The sequence below is a fragment of the Gobio gobio genome (genome assembly GCF_949357685.1).
Source record: "Gobio gobio genome assembly, chromosome: 1".
Taxonomy (NCBI): domain Eukaryota; kingdom Metazoa; phylum Chordata; class Actinopteri; order Cypriniformes; family Gobionidae; genus Gobio; species Gobio gobio.
In genome coordinates, this window is record NC_137097.1 from 22,319,344 (window position 1) to 22,345,426 (window position 26,083).

A 26,083-nucleotide genomic window follows, 5' to 3' on the forward strand; every position below is an offset into this window, starting at 1 on the left:
AGATTTATTTGGATATTTAGTTGAAAAATTTAGTGTCCCCAACTGAGCAAGCCAAGCCAGAGGCAACAAGGAAACCTAAACCCCATCAGGTGACCTAATGGAGAAAAATAAACCTTGGGATATATCACAGATAATTAAGCCTTTGAAGGCTAGTTTGCCTTTCTTCTCTTTTAAACTGTAGGCACTCAATACATTGTTTGATGCAACCTTGCGCAACATTTTGCGCACGGCTGCCCCTGAATTTGTTCCTCCAAGTGATCGAAGGTAGTTCATCTGTTAGATAACAAACAACAACAACAAAAATCATAATTAATGTTATTTAGAATTTTGCCCTTACAGTTGAAAGAATGTTTTGTTTGTTTGAATGGAAACTGTAGAATCCATGGCCGATGTGTTGAAAGTTTTTAAATGAGGAAGAGAAAGAGAGACAGAAGCGTGTTCATCTCCATTGTTAAGATTTATTTACTTCGCAATAACACCTGTTCAAATATATTTTATTTTTAAATCTCTTTATCGTAATTATAGTTTTTAATTAATTGCTTTTAAACTTAACAAATAACTTCTGTTTGGGGTTGTAACTAAACAAATATACACATTTCATTTTAAAGCTTTCGCGCAACTTGTTTCCGTCACAACAAGGTAGACATGCACAGGTTTACTAAGAGCAAAAATGTCAAATCAATAAGATAACTGAGGAATTAGTCATCAGATGCCATGTCTATTATTTGCAACAAAAATACAGCAAAAATCTGGCATTAATTTAATCTCAAACAGATTAATTCAAATAAGTTATTTCACCACCTGCATTAACGAACGTTTGCATTCGTAGGCTACAATGTTAGTTAAGCTGGAGATCAGGGCCCGTATTTATCAAAGCTTCTCAAAGTGCCATTTTAGTCTTAAGTGCTGAGAATTCATGAAATGTACTCCTACTTTCAAACTTGAGTATAAAAGCAAGTTATCAAATTTCTTAAAGAATCACTCTTACTCTCCAAGTTAAAGCTACACTGTGTAACTTTTTTAGTCTATTCTTAGCTAAAAACACTTAGTTATTTCAAAATATATGTGCTCATTAATGTATATTTAGTTCTTTCAAGTAATAAAGTATTCTCGTAAGTTTATAATATGCCATTGAAAATACATAAGGTAATGGGATCTAACGGTCGTCGCCATGTTGCCCCTCCATCTTGAAAGTACATTAGCCAAAGAGGGACATACCCGTAAATTCAAGCTTCGCCTTTCGCGTTTTTAACCGGTTTTAACACTGTGCGCGTCAACTTGTTCAGACTTGTCTGGTGCATGCGCAGAGAGTTTTCATCTCAGCAGCTCCAGTAATAGAGTTATACGGAGTTTTCCTGGCTTGTTTATTCCTCAAAAGTCTGTTTTTCCTTGTGTGGTATTTCTGTGCGTTAATAACTCCGTAAGTAATAATAGTTATTGTCATTGTAGATGTGTTTCAGAGTGTGTCATCGCGTAATTCAGTTGATGTCACCTCAGAAGTATTTTTGTGTCAACATACAATAGCGTAATGCTCACCTATTTGAATAATCATTCAGTTATTAACAATGTTTATTCGTTTATAGAAAATATTTGCTTGTAATGTATGTTGATGGAAATATGTATCAGGTCTGATCGGCATATTAACACTTGTTATACAGAGCTAAACCTGCGCACACACTTTTGTAATCCGACACCGCTTGTTAGCAGCAGCAGCGGCAGCTCCAGCTCCTTTTAATGCAGCTGCATTTAGCGCCTATATATGGTACAATAAGCTCTGGTTTACAGTTACATTATGCAAATGTAACTTATAAGTATAGTTATACAGTTCTTAACTGTGTATATTCTGTCATGTCATTATCATGTATATTTACCATCCTAATTTGTTCTCTCACAGAAACCACATTTATGTACATATCCATGCAAACCTGTTTATGCCTTGCAATTGGATGACTGAATAAACATTACTATCATCAAAGTTCACTCTGGATTAGCTGCAGTTCTTTCTAGCCGAATAATTAGGCCAGTTGAGTTATATAGAGAGTTATATACACAGAATATCCCACAGGCACCGTGTCGAATGTGGACGAGGTCGAACTGGAAGCCATATTAATCTTGGACTAAATCGGCCACCGTAGGAGTTAAAACGAAATCGGAATTGAACAGAACAGAAACTATAATTCACTGGATGGTCATATACAAGTTCACCACTAGATGGGGGAAAATATCACACAGTGTAGCTTTAAGACAGCTCGAGAGGTCTCTCAAGTGGTTAGGAGTTGCCAGTAGGGGTTTGTAATGGCACTGAGGAGACAGAGACGTGCGCAAATCTTTCAGGAGAGGAAGGAAAATGTTTTTGAAATATTTGACGACGAGCGGTAAATCAAACGGTATCTGAGTATTGGACTGAGCATCTTTTTCAGTGCTGGTTAATGTTGCCATTTATTTAGAAGAAAAAAAATCCGCTGTTTGAATAATTCGCCAAGCAGTAGCGCTTCTTCCTCCCACCAATTCTGTATTCTTTTGGATTATATCATAAAATCTAGCCTATATATAGGCAGGTCAGTTAACAGCACACCGGTTTAAAATGTGTAATTTGTAAGACATGGTGGAAAAGTGTTTTATCTTTCATTTCCAATGTGAATATCATAATGTAGCCTATTCTCTTGAAAATTCTTTATTGTGTGTTGAATGCAAACTCCCCTTAATTCTACCATGCAATGTGAATTTATCTGAGAATATTCTTAAATAAGGAAATCTATTCAGTGATTGGTCCATGCCTATGTCATTATCCAAAAATCCCATTTGTGGCACAGCAAAATGTCTTAAATCATCTCTAAGACTGACACTTAAGATTTAGTCCTACGCTTCACTTGAGATGCTTGATAACTTTTATGCACAGCTTTGAGCCAAGATTTTTTTTACACTTAAGTCAAATCTTGTTATTGGCCCTCATTTATCAATCTTGCGTAGAAATGGGCGTATATGTTGGCAGGGCCGGCCCTGACCAATTTGCTGCCCTAGGCAAGATTTTACTTGTATCAAGGTTTAGCACTACATGTTTTCAGTCTAAGTTGCGGAAACACTGGTACTGTTTTATTTTTTTAATGCATTGATGTTTTTAAATTTTTATTGTTTTATATGATGTCCAGTCCATTCTACCCCGTCATTATGTTCATGATATTATTATTTTTTTTTTTAAAAGGCTGATGATAGTTAAACTATACAAAAATAGCACCTACGCCACATTACAGCCTAAACACAAATAACAAGCAATTGCATCAGCATTCATGCACAAACTATTGAGAACTAGCAAAAGTGTTTGTTTTCCAGTAGATGGCAGCAAACTTCCACTAATATGCACATTCATGTTTTCACCATGAATTAAACTGAGAAATTTAGATATTTAATGTGAAATTTACATAAAATGTTGCTATTTTAAATAAACCTGTATATAAATATCATTACTAATGTCGGTAAATACATTTTAAAATGTCCATATGTCCCTTTAAAACTGCACAACTGTAGAGTAAAAACATTAGGCTATTAAAAAAGTGATATTACATGAAAAAACAGATATGATTCTTTTTGACAAAATCCACTGTCTGTGGCCACTGGAGAACCCAGAACAGCTGCTTGCATATAGTTTAAGGTAAAACTGGAATTAATTAGCATACATTAGTATTTTACTACCATGCAATTAAAGAAACTGTTCATTCATTACACCACTTTACCTGTCTTTACACTGCAAAAATGCTCTTCTTATTAAGTAATTTTATCTTGTGTCCAGTCCAAACATCAAAAAATTCTTAAATCAAGATGTATTTACTAGTAAAATGACATTAGATAATTTTTTCCTTGTTTTCTGGGGGGAAAATCAAAATGAAGTGAGTTTTATCTTAAAACTAGCACAATTATCTGCCAAATGGGGTGAGAAAAATGATCTTATTTCTGTTTGGGACAGAAACAAGAAACAAGATTTCAAATCAGAAACAAGATTATTTCTCACCCCATTGGCAGATAATTTAGCTTGTTTTAAGCATAAACTCACTTAAGAAAAAATATAATTTTACTTATCTAGTAAATGCATCTTGGTTTGAGAATTTTTAGATATTTAGACTAGAAACAAGACAAAAATACTAAATAAGGAAGAGCATTTGTTGCAGTGTTTCCCTTATCTTGCCTGCATCAGAGGGCTTCTGTTTTTTATGACACTACAATTCGGCCATCCGTCATAAATTATCAGGAAACTTTCACCGTGTCTACACCTGGAGCGAGCGGCCAAGCACCCTAAAAAATGAAAGCAATCCTGTCTATATTAGATGCAGCGAGAGGTGACGCGACACAAATTCCCAACGCTAAACTGATCACACGTTATATTTCTGACGCACTTCAAGTAGAGCGGCGGGGGAGATTGATGAGGCGGACCGGGAAGATGCAGGGTTTTTTTGCGCTTTATTTGGTAATATTTCAAAATAATATGAATAAAATAGTATCAGTAATACATTTTGGTGCCCCTATGGATGAGTGGCGCCCCTAGCATTTGCCTATTCCGCCTATGCCACGGGCCGGCCCTGCATTTGTTGTTGTTCATTTAAGGTTGTATATACACCACCAGTCAAAAGTTTGAGAACGGTAAGATGTAGTACACTTTACTATATATATATTCACACAGAAAACAGTTATTTTACATTTTAATAATATTTCACAATATTACAGCTTTTTTGGTATTTTAATACCATAAATGCAGCCTTGTTGAGCAGAAGAGACTTCTTTAAAAACATAAAAAAAATCTTACCGTTCTCAAACTTTTGACTGGTATTGTGTGTGTGTGTGTGTGTGTGTGTGTGTGTGTGTGTGTGTGTGTGTGTGTGTGTGTGTGTGTGTGTGTGTGTGTGTATATGTGTATATATATATATATATATATATATATATATATATATATATATATATATATATATATATACAATTTTTTTTTTCTCCTATTTGACTTACTTCCGACTCTTTGATAGCAGCAAGCCCCCAGTTCCTGTGATAAGCATTCCCGTTCTAATTTCTGTTGAGTAATATAAATCCATTGTTACTTTAAAACCAATATAAATGGGTTAAATCAGTGTTATTCAACAACTACACTTGACAATAGTTTACACCCAACTTACTATGTCCAAACTTCTTATATTGGTCAACATTTGAAAAATTATTAAAAGTAAATATATTTATTAATTCTACATACTATATTATATACAATATACTATACTATAAAATATTTATAGTAGTGTAAGATACCTCTGCAGGTTTTTCATCATTGATGGTCATTGCAGGGGAGATTTCTTCCACCAAGGGCTTGTCAGCAAGCTGTCAAGTCATGTAAATACATGCAAGCTGTAAAATAGGATACAAGTATTAGTTGTATAAGGCGACAAGGCACCTTGGAACAAGTTGCCCATAGCTACAATTTGAGAAGAAATTAAATGAAAAACAGAAACATACTTAACATTAACACCTTTGAAATAGTACATGTAGACATTATACTCAATATTACATTGAACAGACATTGGTGTGCATTGTAGTAATCCTACTGATTATGGTTGGGTACTACCATTCTCTCTCTGTCATATTGTCATAGAGTTCAACGGAGGAGAAACAGAGTGTGGGTGAAACTGGCATAGAGCGATCTAGCAAGATGACATTTCATCCATCCTTTCCGCCCTTTTGCCGTCCTCTTTCCATAATCTTGTCATTTAAAACGTTGTATTATTTAATGTAAAGAAACAAAAATGTGATATTTCATCTCTGTTTAATGATATTTTTTTCATGTGTACATCATTCAATTTACCATCTAATCCAATTATAGATGGTCAGAAATAGTATGATTAATAAATTACATGTCAGATGTACTTCTTAGGTGATTTAACAGTTCTCCAGTTATAAAAACAAACAGATTTAGAATTCAGAGGTTGGAATGTGTCAACAAATGGAGAATGTACTATATTACAAGCAAATACTTCAACTCTTACTTACAAACTAACTTCTGAAATGTTTTCCAAATGCCAATGGACGAAATTTACTATGGCATAATGTGGGGAGTAATGTTTTAAAGTAGGCAGGTCTAATAAGGAAGTGGCATGTTTTCCCCTCCCCAAATTCACATTACCTTAACTAAGAAATTACTGCAGTTCTATGTCATTCTTTTTTACAGTTTGGTAAATATCAAATTTTGGGCTACAAAGACAATTAATCGATAAGCAAAACATGTGAACATTGATAGGGATACATTTTTTTTAAAGTCTTGATTTTATTTGTCATAAACATTGTTTGTCATCCTTCACAGATCACGACTTAAGGGGAAAAAAACAGTCCACTTACCTCCTTCTCATTCATTATACTGTAATGTTGACAGTAATATTTTCTGAGCGCTCAATCAAATCCTTGATTTTTCCACAGATACATTCTGTTGGAGAGAATCTGTCCACTCTGTAGCTTTCTTTCCAAATCCTGTATTACATTTATATTTTACTTTAGATTTAACCAGGCTGAAGTGCATGTATAATTATCAAATGCCATTTAGGTAATAAAACTTTCTATATGTAATTTAATATTTTTTTTATATGTTACTTTTATCTCTCCATCTGTCAGAATGTCTTCTGCTTTTACACACTCCAGGACGTAATTTCTGTGTAAGACAAAAACAAACATTCTCTAAATTTAAACCACATCTTTACATTTCATGTTTCATTGTACAAAATAAACCGCTAATTACCAAATAATAGTACTGAATTGTATTGTATGTACTATACATATTTTAATATATGAATCTCTGTGTAACGATCACCAGCTGGAGTGCCCTTGAGAGCCACCAGAGGGCACTCCACACTTAAGACTCTTAGCACTCACAAACTACATTTCCCATAACTCACTGCCCGGACTCATCATCACTTATCACTGATCACATTCACCTGTACCTCATTCACTGATTGCATTCACCTGTGTCTCACCATCCTGTTGTCTCTGTCTATTTATACCTTGGGCTGCGTTCGAAACCGCATACTTCCCTACTATATAGTATGTAAAAAGCAGTAGGCGAGCGAATAGTATGTCCGAATCCTCAGTATTAATAACAGAGTAGGCGAGAATTTCCAGGCGGATGAACTAATTCTCGCGAGATTCGGACGCGCGTGTACTTAAATTGCGTCCGAATATGCCTACACACCTAATATATAGTAGGAGAAAACAGTACGTGAATGGAGTAGTATGTCCGAAACCTCAGTATTTATAAAACAGTATAGGCGAGAAATCCCCGGATGGCCTACTGCGTCCGCCCAGATTCTGAAGTGTGCAACCGATGGACACTTTAATATCCCATGAGGCCATGGGGAATAATCATTTTCGAACATGTCGGAGGACGGAGACGCAGCTGTTTTCAAGTGTAAGTAAAACAAACTGAACCGCTGTTAATTGTATTTAAATTTCACATATTTAACGACCGACGAGGAAACTGTTGGTGTTAAGACATTAATATATATTAAATATGGATATATTAAAGATATTAAATAGCTGTAAAACATTTCTTTTTCATATAGCTAACGCACCAGTCGTGCTTCATTAAGCACACATACTTCTGAAGATTTGCTAATCATCGTTTTCTTGAAAGCATTGCTTTAACTGTGTACAAGAACCTGATAAACGTTTGTTTAAAGAAAAGGTGTGAATGCACTCTTAACCATATGCAATATAGTTTCCTAAATGTGCGTTTAACATTTGACGGGACATTTTTACAGACGTGTCATTGATTTGGCCTAAGCTTTTGTCAGCACTTTGCATTACACACATATATGCTATTTTACTGATTTAAAGAAACAGATTAACACATCTGAAGATGCATTTTAGATTTCATTTGTCTATTGACCAATTTAGGATCGTTTGTGTTGGATGAAATACAAAATAACAAGTCCGCTATCAAAGTATACACATCAACCTTTTGATGTATATTTACTTTTTATCACATAAATGACAGATCTAACATTAAATCTTGTTTGGATGTTACAGGGACTGATAAACACACACGCAGCCTTATCCAGTGAGTGGCTAATGAAGCCCTCTTCACTGGAAAGAGAAATGCTGCACTAAAAGGCTTCGAGTAAGTATACCATAGAAAATAATTTAATTTATTACAGCAGTTGAGTTATTACAGCACTTTTTGATTCTTGATCTCTCATCACTTGTTGCAGAGCTTTTGTGGTGGAGCAGGGCCTGAAGGGCAAAGTAGTGGCCACATTTGTAAAAAAAAAATGGGAAAACCTAAAACAGAAATATAAAGTATAATGTTTTTGTTACTACTAATGCAACAGTTAATGACTATTTAAATTGTGTAATTAAAATTAGTGACTTTGTATTGTTTGAACATTTCTGCAGGATCTGAAATGTCCACAGACAGGGGTGAGCACTGAGGATGGGGAGCCCACAGCAGCTCCTGGAAGTGCTACAGTGCCATGGATGAGGCAATTGGGGGCAGACCCTCCATCACTCCTCCTGCCCTAATTGCCTCATCTGGCCCGGATGTTGCTGTGGCCTCTTCATCCTTGGTGAGCCCTGAGCCAGTGAGGGGGGTAAAGAGAAAAAGTTTTGAGGAGCTAATCCGGGAGATGGAGGAGAGGGAGTCTGCGCGAGGGAGGAAAGACGATGGCGGGAAATGGAGGAGAAGGAGGATCGCAGAGAGCAAGAAAGACAAGAGCGAGAGGACCGACGGGAGCGAGAAGCCAGAGAAACTGAAGAAAGGAGGCATCGGGAAGCAGTTGAGAGAGAGGAAAGGAGAGAGAGACCAGGGAAAGGGATAAACAATATCTTGCCCTTCTTGATTTAATTGCAAAAAAATAAATGGTGTCTTTTGAATAAAAACATTTTTTTTATGGAAAGCATCCTCAATTCAATCGCACACATATCTGTAGAAAACAAGCATTCATACTCCAAATAGTGTATAATGTATTTATACTTTTTTTTATAGTCAACATATAATTATAATTAAATATATTTCAGAACAAAACATATTTTATTTGTATGCATTCACAGTAAATTCAAGACATTTGATATATTTGCTGATATTTTCTTGAGGTTGATAGAAGTTAATATAATTCATTATCTGATCATGACTGTTGTAAGACACCAAACACTTCAAACATAAGCATAGCATTATTATTTTTCTATTATGTCACTACTAAATGTATATAGAATGCAAACACAGCTCAGGGATACCCAAGTCTGATCCTTAAATAACTTGATGACATGTTCAGGTGTGTTTGATTAGGACAGGTGCAGGCAATCGTCTCTCTTCCCTCTCTGTTGCTTCTTGCTCTCTCTCAGCCTCCCTCTCCTCCATCTCCAGGATTAGGTCCTTCAGCTTTCTCAGACGCAATGCTGATGTTTTCCAGCTGCTGTTTGAGAGCTGCCGGTTTAACACTGTCATACACGACCTGGAACAACAGTTGCAAAACGCCTACTCTCATCATGAGTTCATAACCGATTCCAAACCGTTTTCACACTTGAAATGTTACAAGGATCGTTCACCCAAAAATGAAAATCCTTTTTTATTTACCATAATTGATCCACCTTCAAGTCATCTTAAGTGTATATTACATTCTTCTTTCAACCAAACCCAATCAGAGTTATATGAAAAAAAAATATCCTGGCTCTTCCAAGCTTTAGAATTGGAGTGAATGGTGAACCTGATTTTGAAGGCCAATAAAGTGCATCTATCCATCATAAAAGTCATCAATATGGCTCCGGGGGGTTAATAAAGGCCCCTGGCTCAGAAACGATAATAAAAGAAAATGCATGCATATATAGAGGAAAGAATATTTATTGACACTTTCCACCTTATAAAAAAAAAAAAACACAACAAAGCTATAATAAAATAATATAACACAATGCTTTGGGTAAAAGTATTAACCTGTTAAATGTTTTACAGGTAGTCATGCTCATGGAGAGCTGGAACACAAATGTTAGGAGCAGATACAGCAGCAGCCAGATTGTCCCGCACATGTTCTCCTGATCTTGTTCTGGGCTTCCGGGGGGGCATCATCATTATTCTCCCCAACCTCTGGCTCAACGATGTCCCCATTTTGAAGAGCGATATTGTGGAGAACAGCACAGCATGCAATGACCTCTGGCACGAAGGTAGGGCTCACTTCCATGGCCTTAAAGAAAACTGAGCGCCAGCGCGTTTTCATCATCCCAAAAGCTCTCTCGACGATACTCTGGCCACGGGAGTGCTTGTTGTTAAAGCGAGCCTGTACAGGGTTCTGCACAGGCTCTCTGTACGGGGTGATGAGGCAGATGGTGCACTCAGGCAAGGATAGCCACCATCCCCAAGGATGGATAAAGGATGCAAGTGTAGACTGGGCTGGCATCGTGCACAGACCCAGGATATCCCACAAAGACGTCGATAAATTTCCCCTGATGGTCAGTGATGGCCTGGAGCTGGATGGAGTAAAACAGCTTCCTGTTCAGGTAACATTGTGCGGTAATTGCCTGTGGTTTAACACGGATATGACAGCCGTCAATTGCCCCAACTGCTGAGCTGAAAGCTGGTGACCCAAAACCTGGGCAAAACCTTCTCCTACCGCCACCAGGTCATCTCCGGTTGGGAATGCAATCACCCTCCTCAAAATTCTGATGATTGCTTTGCTCACTCTGTGCACAATGTCATGCACAGAGGACTTGGGGATATCAAAGGTCCGAGACACCACCCTGAAGGATGCTGCATGACCAAGCCAGAAGAGGAACACCAGCAATGTCCCTTTCCCACCCATGGTCGGAATCCAGCCTAATTGCAGCAGTTAGGAACATGATGGACTGGCGAGAAAGACGGAGGTCATTACGGAGGTCAACTGCCTCATTGAAATACAGCTGCAGGATTGGCACAGCTCGGTTCAGGTGGCAGTAAGATGATGTGGGGGTCGCCATCTGTTGATGTGTACATAGTTTGTTAGAACAGTACATTTGTGCAGTGTAAGTTGATTCATGTTATGTTTAATAAATACTTGTATATAAATGTATTTATTCACTGGAATGTTTTCTTTTATTATTATTTTCATTTTATTCATATTTTTTGTCAGCAAAACAAGTCATCTTTATTCATCTTTTCTAGAAAACATTATTATTTAACTTATACATTTACTCACATTCCCTATAGTTGAATATTATGAATTCAATAAATTACCATGATGACATATCTGTCTATATATATATATATATATATATATATATATAGCTCTGGAAAAAATTAAGAGACCACTTAACATTGAGAAATCAATGTGAAGTAGTCTCTTAATTTTTTCCAGAGCTGTATATATATATAGACAGACAGACAGACAGACAGACAGACAGACAGATAGACAGATAGATAGATAGATAGATAGATAGATAGATAGATAGATAGATAGATAGATAGATAGATAGATCTTTTTTACTTACATTTTCTGAATATAAAATCAACAAACGTCTCCAAAGGCGTGCTTTTCGAGCAGCAGCTCTAAGCCTCCTTTGTTCTGACATTTGGAATGATAGATGAAACATGATAGATGAAAATGCGGTGATCAAATCAGCAGGTAAGTCTCTCATGTAATTGATGCAGGTGTTTGCGCGAATCTAGCTCGGCCTCTTTAAATCTTTGCGCTTGTGATAACGTCGTAGGTCACATGATTACGTCAACATGGCGCATAAAGTGCGGATCACATTCATTCTTAACGAGATCAGGCAATATAGTACCTACTCTTTTAGAGCTTGTTAAGTAAGTAGGTTTGGATCAAAACTCATCATTGCATCAATGTTACCATGCTGTCTGGGATTATTATTCTTGCCCCACTGGCAGATCATTTTACTTGTTTTTATTAAGTAAAATGCGCTTATTTCAGATTTTACATTTACATGTAGATTTTTTTTTTTTAGAGATTTGTGACAAAAAAACAGACATCCCAAGTCTCCCGGAAGTTCAAATTGATAGCGGCTCCCTGATGCCCGCAAATTAGTTAAAATCTCCAGGAATTTTATTAAGTCAACCAATAAATTGTCAGTGTGGGCGGGCTTTTATCTCTTCTCCCGAACAGAATGAATCAGTTCAGTGTATCTAGATCTGGGTTTGGGACTTTTTGCAGGTTGGGATGTCTGAAAATACTCTGCCTGCTTTTATGACATCTCAGCTTGGATGAAGGGCTTCATGTCAAACTCAACCTTGTGAAGATGGAGATCCTTGTAATTCCTGCAAAACCTCTACTGGTCAGTTGAACAGCATCACTGTTCCAGTGACTGGGTGTATAGACTGATTAGACTAGTCGTAAAAGTTACATCTAATTTGGTTTACACCCGTCCTGATCTCACTCCACTGGCTCCCAGTTGCCGCCAGAATTAAATTTGAGGTTTAGCCTTTGGCTTTCATGACTGCCACTGGAACATCACATCCGTACCTCATTTCACTCCTAAAAGTATGTGCCCCCTCCCACCAGCTATGGCCACGGGAATGCGTGACAACTCGGCTCTGAACTCTATTGGATAAAAGTTTTACTAAATGAATAATGAATCATCGCTGTGCGCACTAGAGATACGCGGATCAGCTCTAACATCACCTGAATCCGCTGCTAAAACCATCCATCCGCTCCTGAATCTAAATCAGATTTTCCCTGATTTGGGTATCCACACCCGATCGCCACACAAATATTCAAATCTGTGATGATATGATAACATATAACTCTGAAGTAGGCTGCTTTTAATGAACATTTATTTAAATCAAAAGTTCCTTTTCTTCAAAATTTCAGTTCATTGGCGAAATTACATTTCTTTAATAGCACATGATGGATTAAATTAATCCAATCACAGTCAATAGCCCTATTCAGACGGTAATTGTTTCTCATGGGGACGTCTGTAAAAATAAATGTGCATGCCACCTCAGAGATAAAACTTGTGTATTCGGATGGTGATTTAGCAGGCAAACCCGGCATTGCGATGTCCATCACAGCATCGAATAATATCCAGTAAGCTACATCCATAAAAATGTATTATGAATTTGATGCAAGTAGATAAAAACAATGGGCAGTAACATGCATACTGTATGCCTATCTGAGTGTGGTATAATCATACTTATTAGCCAATAATCAGAATAATGAAAAAAATAATTGAATAAACCAAAATTGAAACTAATATTAATAATTTTATTGTTTTAAATTTATTTTTTGTATAATTGTATTTTATTATTATCAAACTTTTTCGTTAGTAATTAGTAGTGAGAAGACACAAAAAAATTAAGTAACTGCATTGTTATTGCTTAAATATTTTTTTTTAACTCTCAATGAACTGTATTATTAACTTACCATTGTGTTATTAAATGTATTACAATAATACATTCAACTCTGAATTTGGCCATCTTTTGTAATAGATTATTTCCTAGGTAAATTTCTATGCATGTCTGTGATTTTAGACAACAGTTTATGATCGGGACTTTTATTTTGGCATATACATGTGACGTCATAAGGCTGCGCCGCGCTCCTGCATCTGTTGTAATTCGGCTGAAGAAAGGTTTGTGTTTTAAGCGTTTAAAGTAAAATAATGAATGTTGTATTACTAAGTGTAACACTGCATTGCTTTATCTTACATTTGTCAGCGTTGTGTGAGTAAAGTAACGTAATGAACCTCATGAGTAACAGAAGGAGCGGCTCATTTCGCTTTTATCGTGAATCAGTTCAAACATGAATATGTGCTGCGTCCCAATTCGCCTACTTATACTACGACCTAAAAGTATGTGAAGAAAAGAGTATGCAAGCTTTGGGACATCCAGTACTTCTTCATCTTTAACGGACTCTACACGAGTCTCTGGCGAGCGACGAGAGAACCGGAGCTTTAGACTCTCTCGGTTCACATCAAATGATTCAGTGATTCAAAACGCTCAGTTTCCAAATCTATCTCGATTTCTACAAATCATTAAATAGCTAAACTAATATACTATGGGTCTGAATAATTTTATAATTTTAATAATTTTATTAATTTGTTGTGTTAGTTTTGAGTGTTTTTGTCTAATCAGGTTATTTAGGTCCATTAAAGGGATAGTTCGCCCAAAAATGACAATTCTGTCGTCATTTACTCACCCTCAAGTTGTTTCAAACCTGTATTTCTTTGTTGAGTTTCTTTGTTCTGCTGAACACAAAAGAAGATATTTTTAAGAGTGTTTGTAATAAAGCAGAGAGAGCAACCAAATGACCAGTAAAAGACGACAGAGTGTTCATTTTTGGGTAAACTGTCCCTTTAACCCATTTGTGCCCAGTTTTCCCCCCTGAATGGTTTCAAGCATATAGTCATGTTAAAGTGTCCTATGGGAACATGTTCTGCATTTACTTTCCCCAGCCTTTTTTCCCCTTTAAAAATCGTATTTGAATGTGCAGCAACTATAGTTGCCGGTGGGCTAATATGTTTTATGCACCCCTTCAATGTTAAATTTGAATAGGGAGAGAACATTTGGCATCTAAATAACTGCTCTCAACAGATCAATCTTTATTCATAAGCAAATGTATTATGTATAAAAGTCGAAGAACATTTGATGCAAACAAAAAACAAAGCTGCCTCTATGATCTATCTTATAATCTTTTGAATATGAAAACACAACAAATACATTTGTCTTAAAGTGTTGGACCATAGTGCAGAACTACAGCCATTAAGTTGCCCCAACTCGGCATTGTGTTTCAAAAAGTTAAATGAAAATAAATTAATAGACGAAAGACAAAAAAATTACATCTATATATATATATATATATATATATATATATATATATATATATATATATATATATATATATATATATATATATATATATATATATATAAAACAATTAACAAAATAGTCCCATAGTATTCAATGGCTGACTGTAGAAGGTGATTTCATATTATAATGTAAATGTAAACTCATTGCTTGTCTGAATTTCCACATTATAAAGGACTCATAAGCTACTAGTCATAAGAAGAATGAGGATCCTTCACCGATTAGAATGAAACGCACCCAAACTGGATGAACGGTCCTCAATATCTTGGCCCTAACAATACATAATATCATAAAATATTATATTTTGTCCTAATGAATTAAGATCTACTGTAGAGAAGAAATGTCAGTTAAAGGGTTAAGTTTTAAGTGGGATATTATGAAAGCAAAAAGCACAAATCAAGACCAAAAATCTTCATTTATTATTAACCTATTAACACAGTATACCCCATTTCCCCATTATATGGACTTAGAAGTCATTTGCCCACCGGCAACTATAGTGAACTATAGTATACAAAACACTACAGATCTTCTGTAAGATTTTGTTTGGATAATTCTACAGATCTTCATGATTATGCAGGGCCGTATGCGGACCGTGGGACAGTTTGATCCGGCCCACGAGTAAACCCCAACCAAAAAAAAGAACCTCAGAATTACAACAAAAAAAATATGTACAAAAAAAGTAAACAGCATTACTGTCAATATAATTGTTATTTTATATTACACGGCTCTGTGGAATACTTGATTCTGATTGGTCAATCGCCCATCCGAGTACTAAGAGTTATCTTGACCGGTACTATATGCTTAACGTGTCACTCCGCTGTCAAAAACACTACCACGGGTTACAATGGAAGACTGCAAGGGATAGTTCACCCAAAAATGTAAGCCCATGATTTACTCATCCTCAAGTCACCCTAGGTGTGTATGACATTCTTCTTTCAGACGAATATAATCTGAGTTATATTAAAAAAGTCCTGGCTAATCCAAGCATTATAAATCCATAAAAATGCATCTGTCCATCAAATAACGTGCTCCGTGCGGCTCCAGGGGTTAATAAAGGCCTTCTGAAGTCAATCCACGCATTTGCATGAGAAAAATATCCATATTTAAAACTTAATTAAGTTCCGGCTGATGGCCTTCCGTGGAAAAGTGTTGAAAGTGCCTTCAAGATACTCACGCTACATCTGACGACCGGGACTTTGAACTGCTGAGGCACTTTCAACACTTTTCCCATAAACTGAATACGGAAGGCGATTGGCCGAAGCTCTACTTCATAGAGTTTCGCGTCGGGTCCTGATCTCACTGTCTGGGTTTATTCTGCGATAACAACCGGCTGGATGTACATTATCCCTTACTTATTATATATTATATTTAGGGCTGAAACGACTTATCGAGTTACTCGATTACAAAAATTCCACGAGGCAAAAACTCTGCCTCGATGCCTTGTTAAATACCGGAAGCACACCATAGCGCGTGATACATTTTGAATTTAGTTGGCGTGATGGCAGAGAGTAAAGATGTCCATAAACGGCAGAGAATGTCAAAAGTTTGGGATCATTACATTCTTAAAAAAGCAGAGAACAAGGTGCAATGTGTCTACTGCAAAGACATAGACTAAAAAAAGAACACACACACGCACCCTCGTCTCTCTCACGCCAGTCAGACCAATAGTGGCAATGCATCACATATGCAACTTTTATGTAGCCACGCAACAATAATTTCAGCATGCGTTCACTGTATACACCGGGACGTGATGTTGTGACGCGATTTTTCGAACGGATGCTTCACCTAAAATGCACCGCAATGCAAGTGATGCAAGCCAAATGCAGCGTTCTATTGAAAATTAATGTATGTATTTCTGCCGGACCAAACTGCAATGAAGCAACTGGTCTGACTGCTTCCTCACACACACACACACACACACACACACACACACACACACACACACACACACACACACACACACACACACACACACACACACACACACACACACACACACACACACACAGGTTGCTAGGTTACCATAGCAAATAGGCTCACCCCAGAAATGATATATTATTTATTAGTAGCCTAATGGTAAATGCTGCAGGTGTAGAAATCTACATAACACAGATATTTACTTTGATGTCAGGGCTAGATTACAGCATGAAACCTGTTGTGCATATTAATAAATTCAATTGCTTTTTCTCCCTCTCAACACACAACATTTTTTATCCGATTAATCGATCGATTAAGTGCTAGATTAATCGATTACAAAAAGAATCGATAGCTGCAGCCCTAATTATATTAGATAATAAATATATAATATATGTCCGGGTCACAGTCAGGGTGACCGCAACAGGTACGTGTGTTTGTCATTGCTGACATGCATAATGGGGACAGTCAAGAAAAGAAAAGTAGATGCAGAATGTTGGGCTTTTCAAGAAAACGATAATTTTTTTGTCGAAGTGAAAGGCAAGCCAGTCTGCCTAGTTTGTGGGGATGCGCTAGCAGTGATGAAAAAGGCCAATCTCGAGCGTCATTACAGCTCGAAACATGCTAAACTGGATGAGTTGCAAGGACAAATAGGCTTGGATAAAGTTTGGGTGCCCAACAAGCAGTTTTCACAAGAATGCATTCTGACAGAGACAGTGCTACTCCTGCAAGTTTTGTGGTGAGCGAGCTAATAGCGAAGAAGCTGAAACCTCATTCAGAAGGAGAGTTTGTGAAAGAGTGTGTTGTTGGCGCTGCGGAGCTGCTAGCACCAGACAAAGTAAAACTGTTCCAAAGTGTCAGTTTATCTCAAAGAACCATCGCAGAACGAATTACTGATATAGCAAAGACATTGAAACAACACTGAAAGACAGAAAAAAAATCCAGTTTTTCTCTCTGGCCTGCGATGAAACAACGGACATAACAAATACCGCCGAACTGTATCATACATCGAGAGTCTGTGTGCGCATTCCCTGAAGCTCCACAGTGTAATGACAACTGCCGTTTCCACCATTAATTTCATCAAAAGCAGAGGGCTAAACAGTCGCCCGTTCAAAGAGTTACTGAGTGGTCTTGAGTCTGAGTCTGGAGATCTGGTTTACCATTGTGAGGTGCGATGGCTGAGTCGCACAGATATGCTCGCACCTTTTTATAAACTGAGGGAAGAAGTTAAACAGTTCACGGAGATTAAGGGAAAACCTGTTTTGGAATTCCGTGATGGCAAGTGGCTGTGTGATTTGGCCTTTGTGATGGACATAACCAAGTACCTGTCAGATACCCCTTTTCCACCAGAATGAACCGGGTGCTAGTTCAGAGCCAGTGCTAGTGCCAGTTCTGAGTTGGTTCGACTGACGAGTCTTCTAAGAGCCGGTTTGCCTTTCCACGGGCTAGAGAGCCACCACAGAGCCAGTTCTTACGTCACTGTATACGTCTCTAGCGAGGCAGCGGGAAACACAAACACACCTGGCTTGTCCATTAGAGAGGTTAGTGATGAGCAAAAGGCGTGGAATGTATACGCCACTTGGCGTAAACTAATTTTGCCGTTTACATTCCACGACATTGGACACTCGTACTATTGATACGCATTCTCATGTGATCATGTTGTTAGTGATACATGTTCAATAATTTAGTATGGCCCTTAAAGGAAGTTACAAAAAAGTAAATGGCCCTTGATAGGAAAAAGGTTCCCCACCCCTGATGTAGGTGTATATATGTCAACAAACAATACTTATTAGTAACATGAAAATGACCTTTCTTTGGGAGGGTTTGCCTTCGCCTTGCTTCCTAGACGTAGGGGTAGGAAGTTCGCAGCCTCATGTGACTGGAAGGAAGTGAATACCTTTTTTTTCTCTTTGAAATCCTTTATTTGGTTGTTTGCTTGCATGTCATTGAGACATAAATCATGGATAATATCTAGAAAAATACTTATAAAAGGAAAATGACAACTATACACTGCGGCAACTATTGTATTGAGACACTGATAATTAATGTGGATTTATTTCTGTTAGCCTAATTATTCTCATCTTAAACAGGACAAACACAGAAAAACTCCTGGTGAAGTGACTGAGATCCACAGCAACATAAAGATGGTGCTTATTAAAGAGGAGAGTGAAGACGTGAAGATTGAAGAAACATTCAGAGTGAAAGATGAAGAAACTGAGGAACACACAGAGAAAGAGGAGAGAGAAGACGTGAAGATTGAAGAAACATTGAGAGTGAAAGATGAAGAAACTGAGGAACACACAGGTTGGTTTCATTCTCAAAACTGAACTCAGTCATTTGATCATTATTAAAATCTCCAGCTCTACAGAATTTATATATATATATATATATATATATATATATATATATATATATATATATATATATATATATATATATATATATATATATATATATATATATATATATATATATATATATATATATATATATATATATATATTAAACCTGTGATACTTTTTTCAGGATTCTTGGATGAATAAATGAAGAATGGCTGATGAAAATTCAGCTTTGCATCACAGAAATAAATTATATTTTATATAGAAAAATAGAAAACCTTTATTTTAAATGGATTTTTTGTTGTATTTTTGGTCAAATAAATACTTGATGAGCATAAGAGACTTCTATGTAAGTGAAAGTGCACGTCAGTTCTATTCATTCACACTTGCAGAATATACAGGATTCATATTTAAACAGTCTTTTTGCGGTTTAATATTCGCAGACGCAAGTCTATATCACAATTAGAAGAACAGAGAATAAATGTAACTGTCACAATCCTCGGCTGGATCCGTTGTTCCTCGAAATGAAACCAACTTTTCTTCTGAGGTAAATTATCCCAGGATTATTCCTCACCACATCTCAAAGCGATGTAAATTCATCTCACTACACTTGATGTGTTTTACCGAGTTGTTGTGGGTTTTAACTTGTTTGCATAGATCTCCTCAGAATTAGCCTTTGAATAGAGCGCACGATCCGTGGGCGTGGCCCATTAGCAGATGAGGCAGCATGTGAACGACTGACATCTCTCTTTTTAAATGGATCACATAAACAGAATATTTGAGTTCAAGTTAACGTTCATAATTTAAAAACCTGACATTTCTTTAGACATATGTCTCATATGTTGTGTGACGAGTATTAACTAAGTTGCAGTTCATTTTCTGCAGAGTATCAGAATGGACTTCATTGAGAGAAAGCCGGCAGATCGCACATCATGTTTGTTTTCTTTGTTTTGCAAATAGCACAGCATTTAGTTTTTTTATTGTGAGTGCACAAAAACAGAAGTAGAAACTCAACAGATTTGAATGATGTATAGCACTTGTCTGTATGACTAAAATCAATGGAGTATTTTGAGTCTCTTTCGCACTAAGATAAAAGCGAGTTGGTCATGCTGGACCTCTAGGGGTTAATGCTTTACAAATGTTTTGATGGCTGTTGTGGTGTGATATTAAACTGGGGTTAACTTTTGTCTTTTTTGCCTTAGACCTGATGCCGTTGAAAGAGGAGTGTGAAGTACTAAAGGAAATGGAAGAAAAAGATCAATATGAGAATGATCATGATTTCATAACTGAAGAAACATATTTTAGTTGCTCACAGACTGAAAAGACTTCAAAAACAAGCAGAGAAAAAACTGAAAATAAAGAAACAAGTTACTTCACCCGCTTTCAGGGTAGAAAGAGTTTGAATCAACAAAGAAATCTTACAGACCACATGAGAACGCACACTGGAGAGAAGCCTTACACCTGCCAAAGTTGTGGCAAGAGTTTTGATCAACATGAAAACCTTAAAGTCCACATGAGAGTTCACACTGGAGAGAAACCCTACACGTGCCCTCAGTGTGGAAAGACTTTCAAACATAAAGGACACTTTAAAGGCCACTTAAGGATTCACACTGGAGAGAAGCCTTACACCTGCCAACAGTGTGGAAAAAATTTCAACCGAAAAGGAAACCTTAATCACCACATGAGACTTCACACTGGAGAGAAGCTTTACACCTGCCGACGGTGTGGAAAGAGTTTTGATCAACATAAAAACCTTAAAGTCCACATGATAATTCACACTGAAGAGAAACCCTTCACCTGCCCTCAGTGTGGAAAAAGTTTCAAACCGAAAGGACAATTTCAAGAACACTTAAGGATTCACACTGGAGAGAAGCCTTACACCTGCCCTCAGTGTGGAAAAAGTTTTAACAGAAAAGGAATCCTTAACATACACATGAGATCTCACACTGGAGAGAAGCCTTACACCTGCCCTCAGTGTGGAAAGAGTTTCAACAAAAAAGGAATCCTTGACACACACATGAGAGTTCACACTGGAGAGAAGCCGTTCGCCTGCCAACAGTGTGGAAAAGATTTCAGCCATAAAGGAAGTCTTGATTCCCACATGAGAATTCACACTGGAGAGAAGCCATTCATTTGTGATCTCTGTGGAGAGAGTTTCAGATATAAAGAAACCTTTAAGCACCACATGAGGATTCACTTATGAGAGAACGATTTTACATCATCATTCTGGAATGAGTTTCAGACAGAAAAACCTTAAAGTCCCTGTAAAGGCAATTCTGAGATTTGTTTCTAAACACATTATAAATGTAAGAAATGTATTGCTGTTACACGTTACTGTGAACTGTGTAGTACTGGATTGTGGAATTAGACCGTTAAACTGTTTTTCACCATTACTGTGTTCAGGATTTTTTGGGCGGGGCTAAAACGGTGGCTCGATGACGCACTGGAGCCACTGTGCATATAGCCCCTCCCCCAACACTATAATAACTGTTGATGACACACTGGAGCCACTGTGCATATAGCCCCTCCCCCAACACTATAATAACTGTTGATGACGCACTGGAGCCACTGTGCATATAACCCCTCCCCCAACACTATAATAACTGTTGATGACGCACTGGAGCCACTGTGCATATAGCCCCTCCCCCAACACTATAATAACTGTTGATGACGCACTGGAGCCACTGTGCATATAACCCCTCCCCCAACACTATAATAACTGTTGATGACACACTGGAGCCACTGTGCATATAGCCCCTCCCCCAACACTATAATAACTGTTGATGACACACTGGAGCCACTGTGCATATAGCCCCTCCCCCAACACTATAATAACTGTTGATGACGCACTGGAGCCACTGTGCATATAGCCCCTCCCCCAACACTATAATAACTGTTGATGACGCACTGGAGCCACTGTGCATATAGCCCCTCCCCCAACACTATAATAACTGTTGATGACACACTGGAGCCACTGTGCATATAGCACCTCCCCCAACACTATAATAACTGTTGATGACACACTGGAGCCACTGTGCCATATTAGGGGTGTAACGATATTCAAACCGAACCGAAAAACCGCGATACACCACCCACGGTTCGAACCGCAATCTTCTCATGTCGAACCAAACATGCCCCGCCCCTGCTGCCCGAGCTCAGCTCTCGCTTCACCTTATGCCACAAAATATTTTTTCTTCCTTGACATTAGATTAAATAGTAACTTTTAACAACTAATAAGAGCTGTATTTTTACTAAATATTATTATAATAATTATTTTTACTAAATATTATTATAATAATAATATTTACTAAGTATACACTAACTTTTGTCTTCCAAGTGCATGTCACGTCACTTTGGGTGATCGCTCAAGTTGCTGCATGGTGGAAGGACAAAAAGAGCCAGTTTCCCCATTTAGGCGGGTAGGCAAAATGCTACCTGGAGTCCCAGCAACACTGTCATTTTCGTAGCTTGTTAAAAAATAAAAAAACCTCTCTCACCTCAGAAACCCACTTTCCTGTCCTGTAAGTTATACTGAACTCGTAGCGCACTTTAGTTACACGCACACACACGGTGGTGCACGCCTTATATTAAGAGCACAATAGAAACTACGAGCATGCAACGTTACAATATCAATATGTAAGTCATGAAATAAAAGTAAAGTACCAATAAATCACATAACAGGTTCGACGTGTGTTAGCCTGGAAGGATTTGCATGCAGTTGTGATGTGTGTTCTGTTTATCAGGAGCAGTTTTCATCTTTCATTAAAGGTCCCATGGCATGAATTTTTTATTTTATTTTATAATGTATTCTGAGGTGTACTTATATTGTTAGTATGATTTTTACATAATAAAATGTTATAATTTAGAAATAAAAGGCATATTTGCCCTGTGGCTGAATGCCCTGTTTCAAGGGGCGTGTCTGCTGTGAGACTTCAGTAAAAAAAACGCCCACTGTTGTGATTGGCTGACATCTTTGCATTTGAAATGAGCAGAGGGAGCGTCGTTTAACGAGATCTACCAGGCACATCAGAGAGATGGATGGACCTGAGTTCACTTCTCATCAGTTCTCTCAGCACGTCTCAGTTCAGTGAACTGTTGTAGTTACTAGCATATACTTCAGGTTATTCGTTTATTTCTAGTCGGAGGGGCTGTCACTCATGTCAGAAAGTTAGTAACTTTAGTAAATTATGGATCAGCGCTGACTCGAGACGCGAACCGTTAAAACGATTCAGTCCAATTTGGTGAACTGGTTCGACCGGTTCACTAAAAAGAATCACTAATGTACCAGAGACGGAGCGATTGCTAACAAGTAATGAGTTACGAGTAAGTGTTGATTATAGCATTATATTTATATATTTTCCTATCATATGAAAAGCTTCAGTGACGCACATTAAGATTTCAGCATCAGCCTGAGTGAGAGAAGATAGGAGACGTGCAATATTACGAAGAAGGCAGTGGCGGATCTAGAAAATTTTACATGGGGGGGCAAAGGGGTGGCAAGAGGTCTTGGCAGGGTGGCAGGGGTAGACGGTATGGAAATCCCTATATGTGAATTGCTTTAACAAAACAAACACAAAACCACTTTTAAACTACAGTACTTATTGTTTAATCATGCCCTTACACTCTACAAAGGTTTTTAATTCACAACAGGAATAAGCCCAGTGTTCAAACAAAACAAAACAGTAAACTGTATACTTCAGCTACTTTCTTCAACTACTCTTGCCTGCAAAAGTCAATATGTGAAAACCTCTGGTTATCCTTGTTTTACATTACACTGTAGAGCCATGTAGCTAATAAGTAGCCTATATAACAAACATAAAATCAGAAAGATTTATCACATGCACACACCAGTTATGTTTAGACTACTTAATCCAATTGTATTTAATAATAATAATAATTTGTTACATTTATATAGCGCTTTTCTATTTGTTATTTCCCCAGTTGTAAACTGGTTTCATTGCTGTGATATCTGAGAGGAATTGGATTTAATAGGACTGCTTAGCTAAATCAAATGTAAAAAAATAAATAATTGCATCACAATAAGTGTATTGTGATTGTCACTAACATTTTAGTAACAACTGAATTTTATTAGGTTTAGTGACAACATGTTACAGTGTTTACATGGTACAATTTCTGGTAAGCTATACGCTTTTTTTGTTATTTCAATTAAATTAAATTATTGTGATTTGATTTAATATTGACTAATTTGGATAAATATTAGGCACACAAGATGCACCTAATCTCAAGAAAAAACAACTCACCTAATGCTGTACAAACATACACAGAGCCCTATCAGCTGGCAGTGTTATTTAAGGTTAAAAATAACTCAAATTACATATAATGCGTTTTTTATTATAATAACAACTTTATTTAATGATATAAATAAAAATATAATAAATATGTAATATAGTACACCACACATATTTAGCAAAATACTCTCTAGCTCTTTTTTCTAGCCAACTAATGTGCTATAGCATATTATGGTCATTAAATGGCTTTCCTGAGGTAAATGTTATGTGACAATAGTTCTCCAGTTGTTTTATTGACCCTTTTGTTAGATTGATTGATCGATATTATGTCTGAGGAATATACATTTAGGTAAGTTAAGGCTACTGTTTCTTTCAACATTGTTCATTCGTGTATTAGCTAGAGATGATCGGTCGTGCAGCTAGGGATCTGTCACGTAACATTTACAAGCGCCAAAACGGCATTTATTGTTTGAATTTCGTAATAAAAGTGACAGAATCTGAGAGCTGAGATTTTTTTTCTATCATAAGTAACCTGCTCTGTCTGGTCTGTCGGTGTCCTCTTTGCTTCGCGATTTTTCTGTGCATGGGAAAATGTATGTCTGGCGTGAGAGCGTGAAAAGTGTCAATTGCGTGTGTCTCACGGTGAATGCGTGAGATTTGGCAGTTATGAATCCAATATTTTTATATTTTTATTGAGCTGTTCTTGTCTTTACTAAAAATCTAAATTAGGCTAATCAAAGGGAAGAGTGCTCTTGCGAATCACAACCGCTGATTTTGGCTAACGTAATAGACTTGCTGTTTTTGCTGATGCTGAATCGTCTTTAGCATACAATACATTAATTACAAATGTAATTTTAAGTTAAGCGTGTGTTTAAACTACACCTGGAGAAACTCACTTCACCTTCAGGGGCTCTGGGGCAGCTCAGTCTCTCCAGTGGGTTTGTAGGGCCACCGCACCGCAGCAGACTCGCTGTCGCTGTGTGAGAGCCAGACTGAGCGAACGCCGCTCTGCACGTTTGAATCAGGGACGTAGCTAGTATTAGAGGGCGGGGGGAGGGGTATTTTATGTATTTTAATTTTAATACATTTAAAATAAAAAATTAAATGGTTTACTTTTGGTAAATGTATTGGACATACTGGTGGGTTGTTTTTACAAGTACAGTTTTTGGATCATCAAAGTTAGGGGGGCAGCTGGGGGGGCAAGGCTCTAGAGTGGGGGGGCACCTGCCCCCCCTTGCCCCCCTGTAGATCCGCCCATGGAAGAAGGAAAAAAGAGTTTTTAACAACAGAAGAAATGTGGGATGCAAAATATAGAGATGAGTCAAATAAGACACCAAGATTACGGACAGATGAGGAAGGCCTAACATAATCCCCATCAATTTCAAAGGACAGGTCTATCCTTTTTACTGAGGTTGCAGAGCCAATAATCAGTATTTCAGTTTTGTTATTATATAGTTTAAGGAAATTCAAGGACATCCAATGCTTGATATCCCTGATACATGCAGTGAGTGAGTCAGGCAAGGATGGCCTATCAGAGCTGGTGGTGAGGTAAATTTAAATGTCATCAGCATAGCAATGAAACTGAAGTCCATGCCTGCGTATAATGTTACCAAGTGGATGTATATAAATGATAAACAGAAGTGGACCAAGAACTGAGCCCTGAGGAACACCCTGTGAAAGTGGAGCAGTGGCAGATTCATAGCCTTGTATGGTGATACAATATTTTCTGTCGCTGATGTAGGAGATGAGCCAGGAAAGAGCTGAACCAGTGATACCGATATCAGAAA

General features: G+C 37.4%; 1 protein-coding gene across 1 annotated transcript; it reads left to right on the top strand.

The window, feature by feature from the left end:
* The first annotated feature begins 18,804 nt into the window (after positions 1–18,804).
* Positions 18,805–22,803, top strand: LOC307135523 (uncharacterized protein). The gene is made up of 2 exons (XM_079832046.1): positions 18,805–19,012; positions 20,250–22,803. The coding sequence occupies exons 1-2, from the start codon at positions 18,853–18,855 to the stop codon at positions 21,248–21,250; spliced, it is 1,161 nt and encodes a 386-aa protein (XP_079688172.1). The 5' UTR covers positions 18,805–18,852; the 3' UTR covers positions 21,251–22,803.
* Positions 22,804–26,083: the final 3,280 nt, after the last annotated feature.

What these genes read in the sequence shown, in the direction of transcription:
- LOC307135523 (XM_079832046.1), top strand. Translation starts at nt 18,853, where the DNA reads ATGGTGCTTATTAAAGAGGAGAGTGAAGACGTGAAGATTGAAGAAACA. An exon ending in AGAAACTGAGGAACACACAG is followed by an intron (nt 19,013 to 20,249) that starts GTTGGTTTCATT and finishes TTTTTGCCTTAG; the next exon opens with ACCTGATGCCGTTGAAAGAG.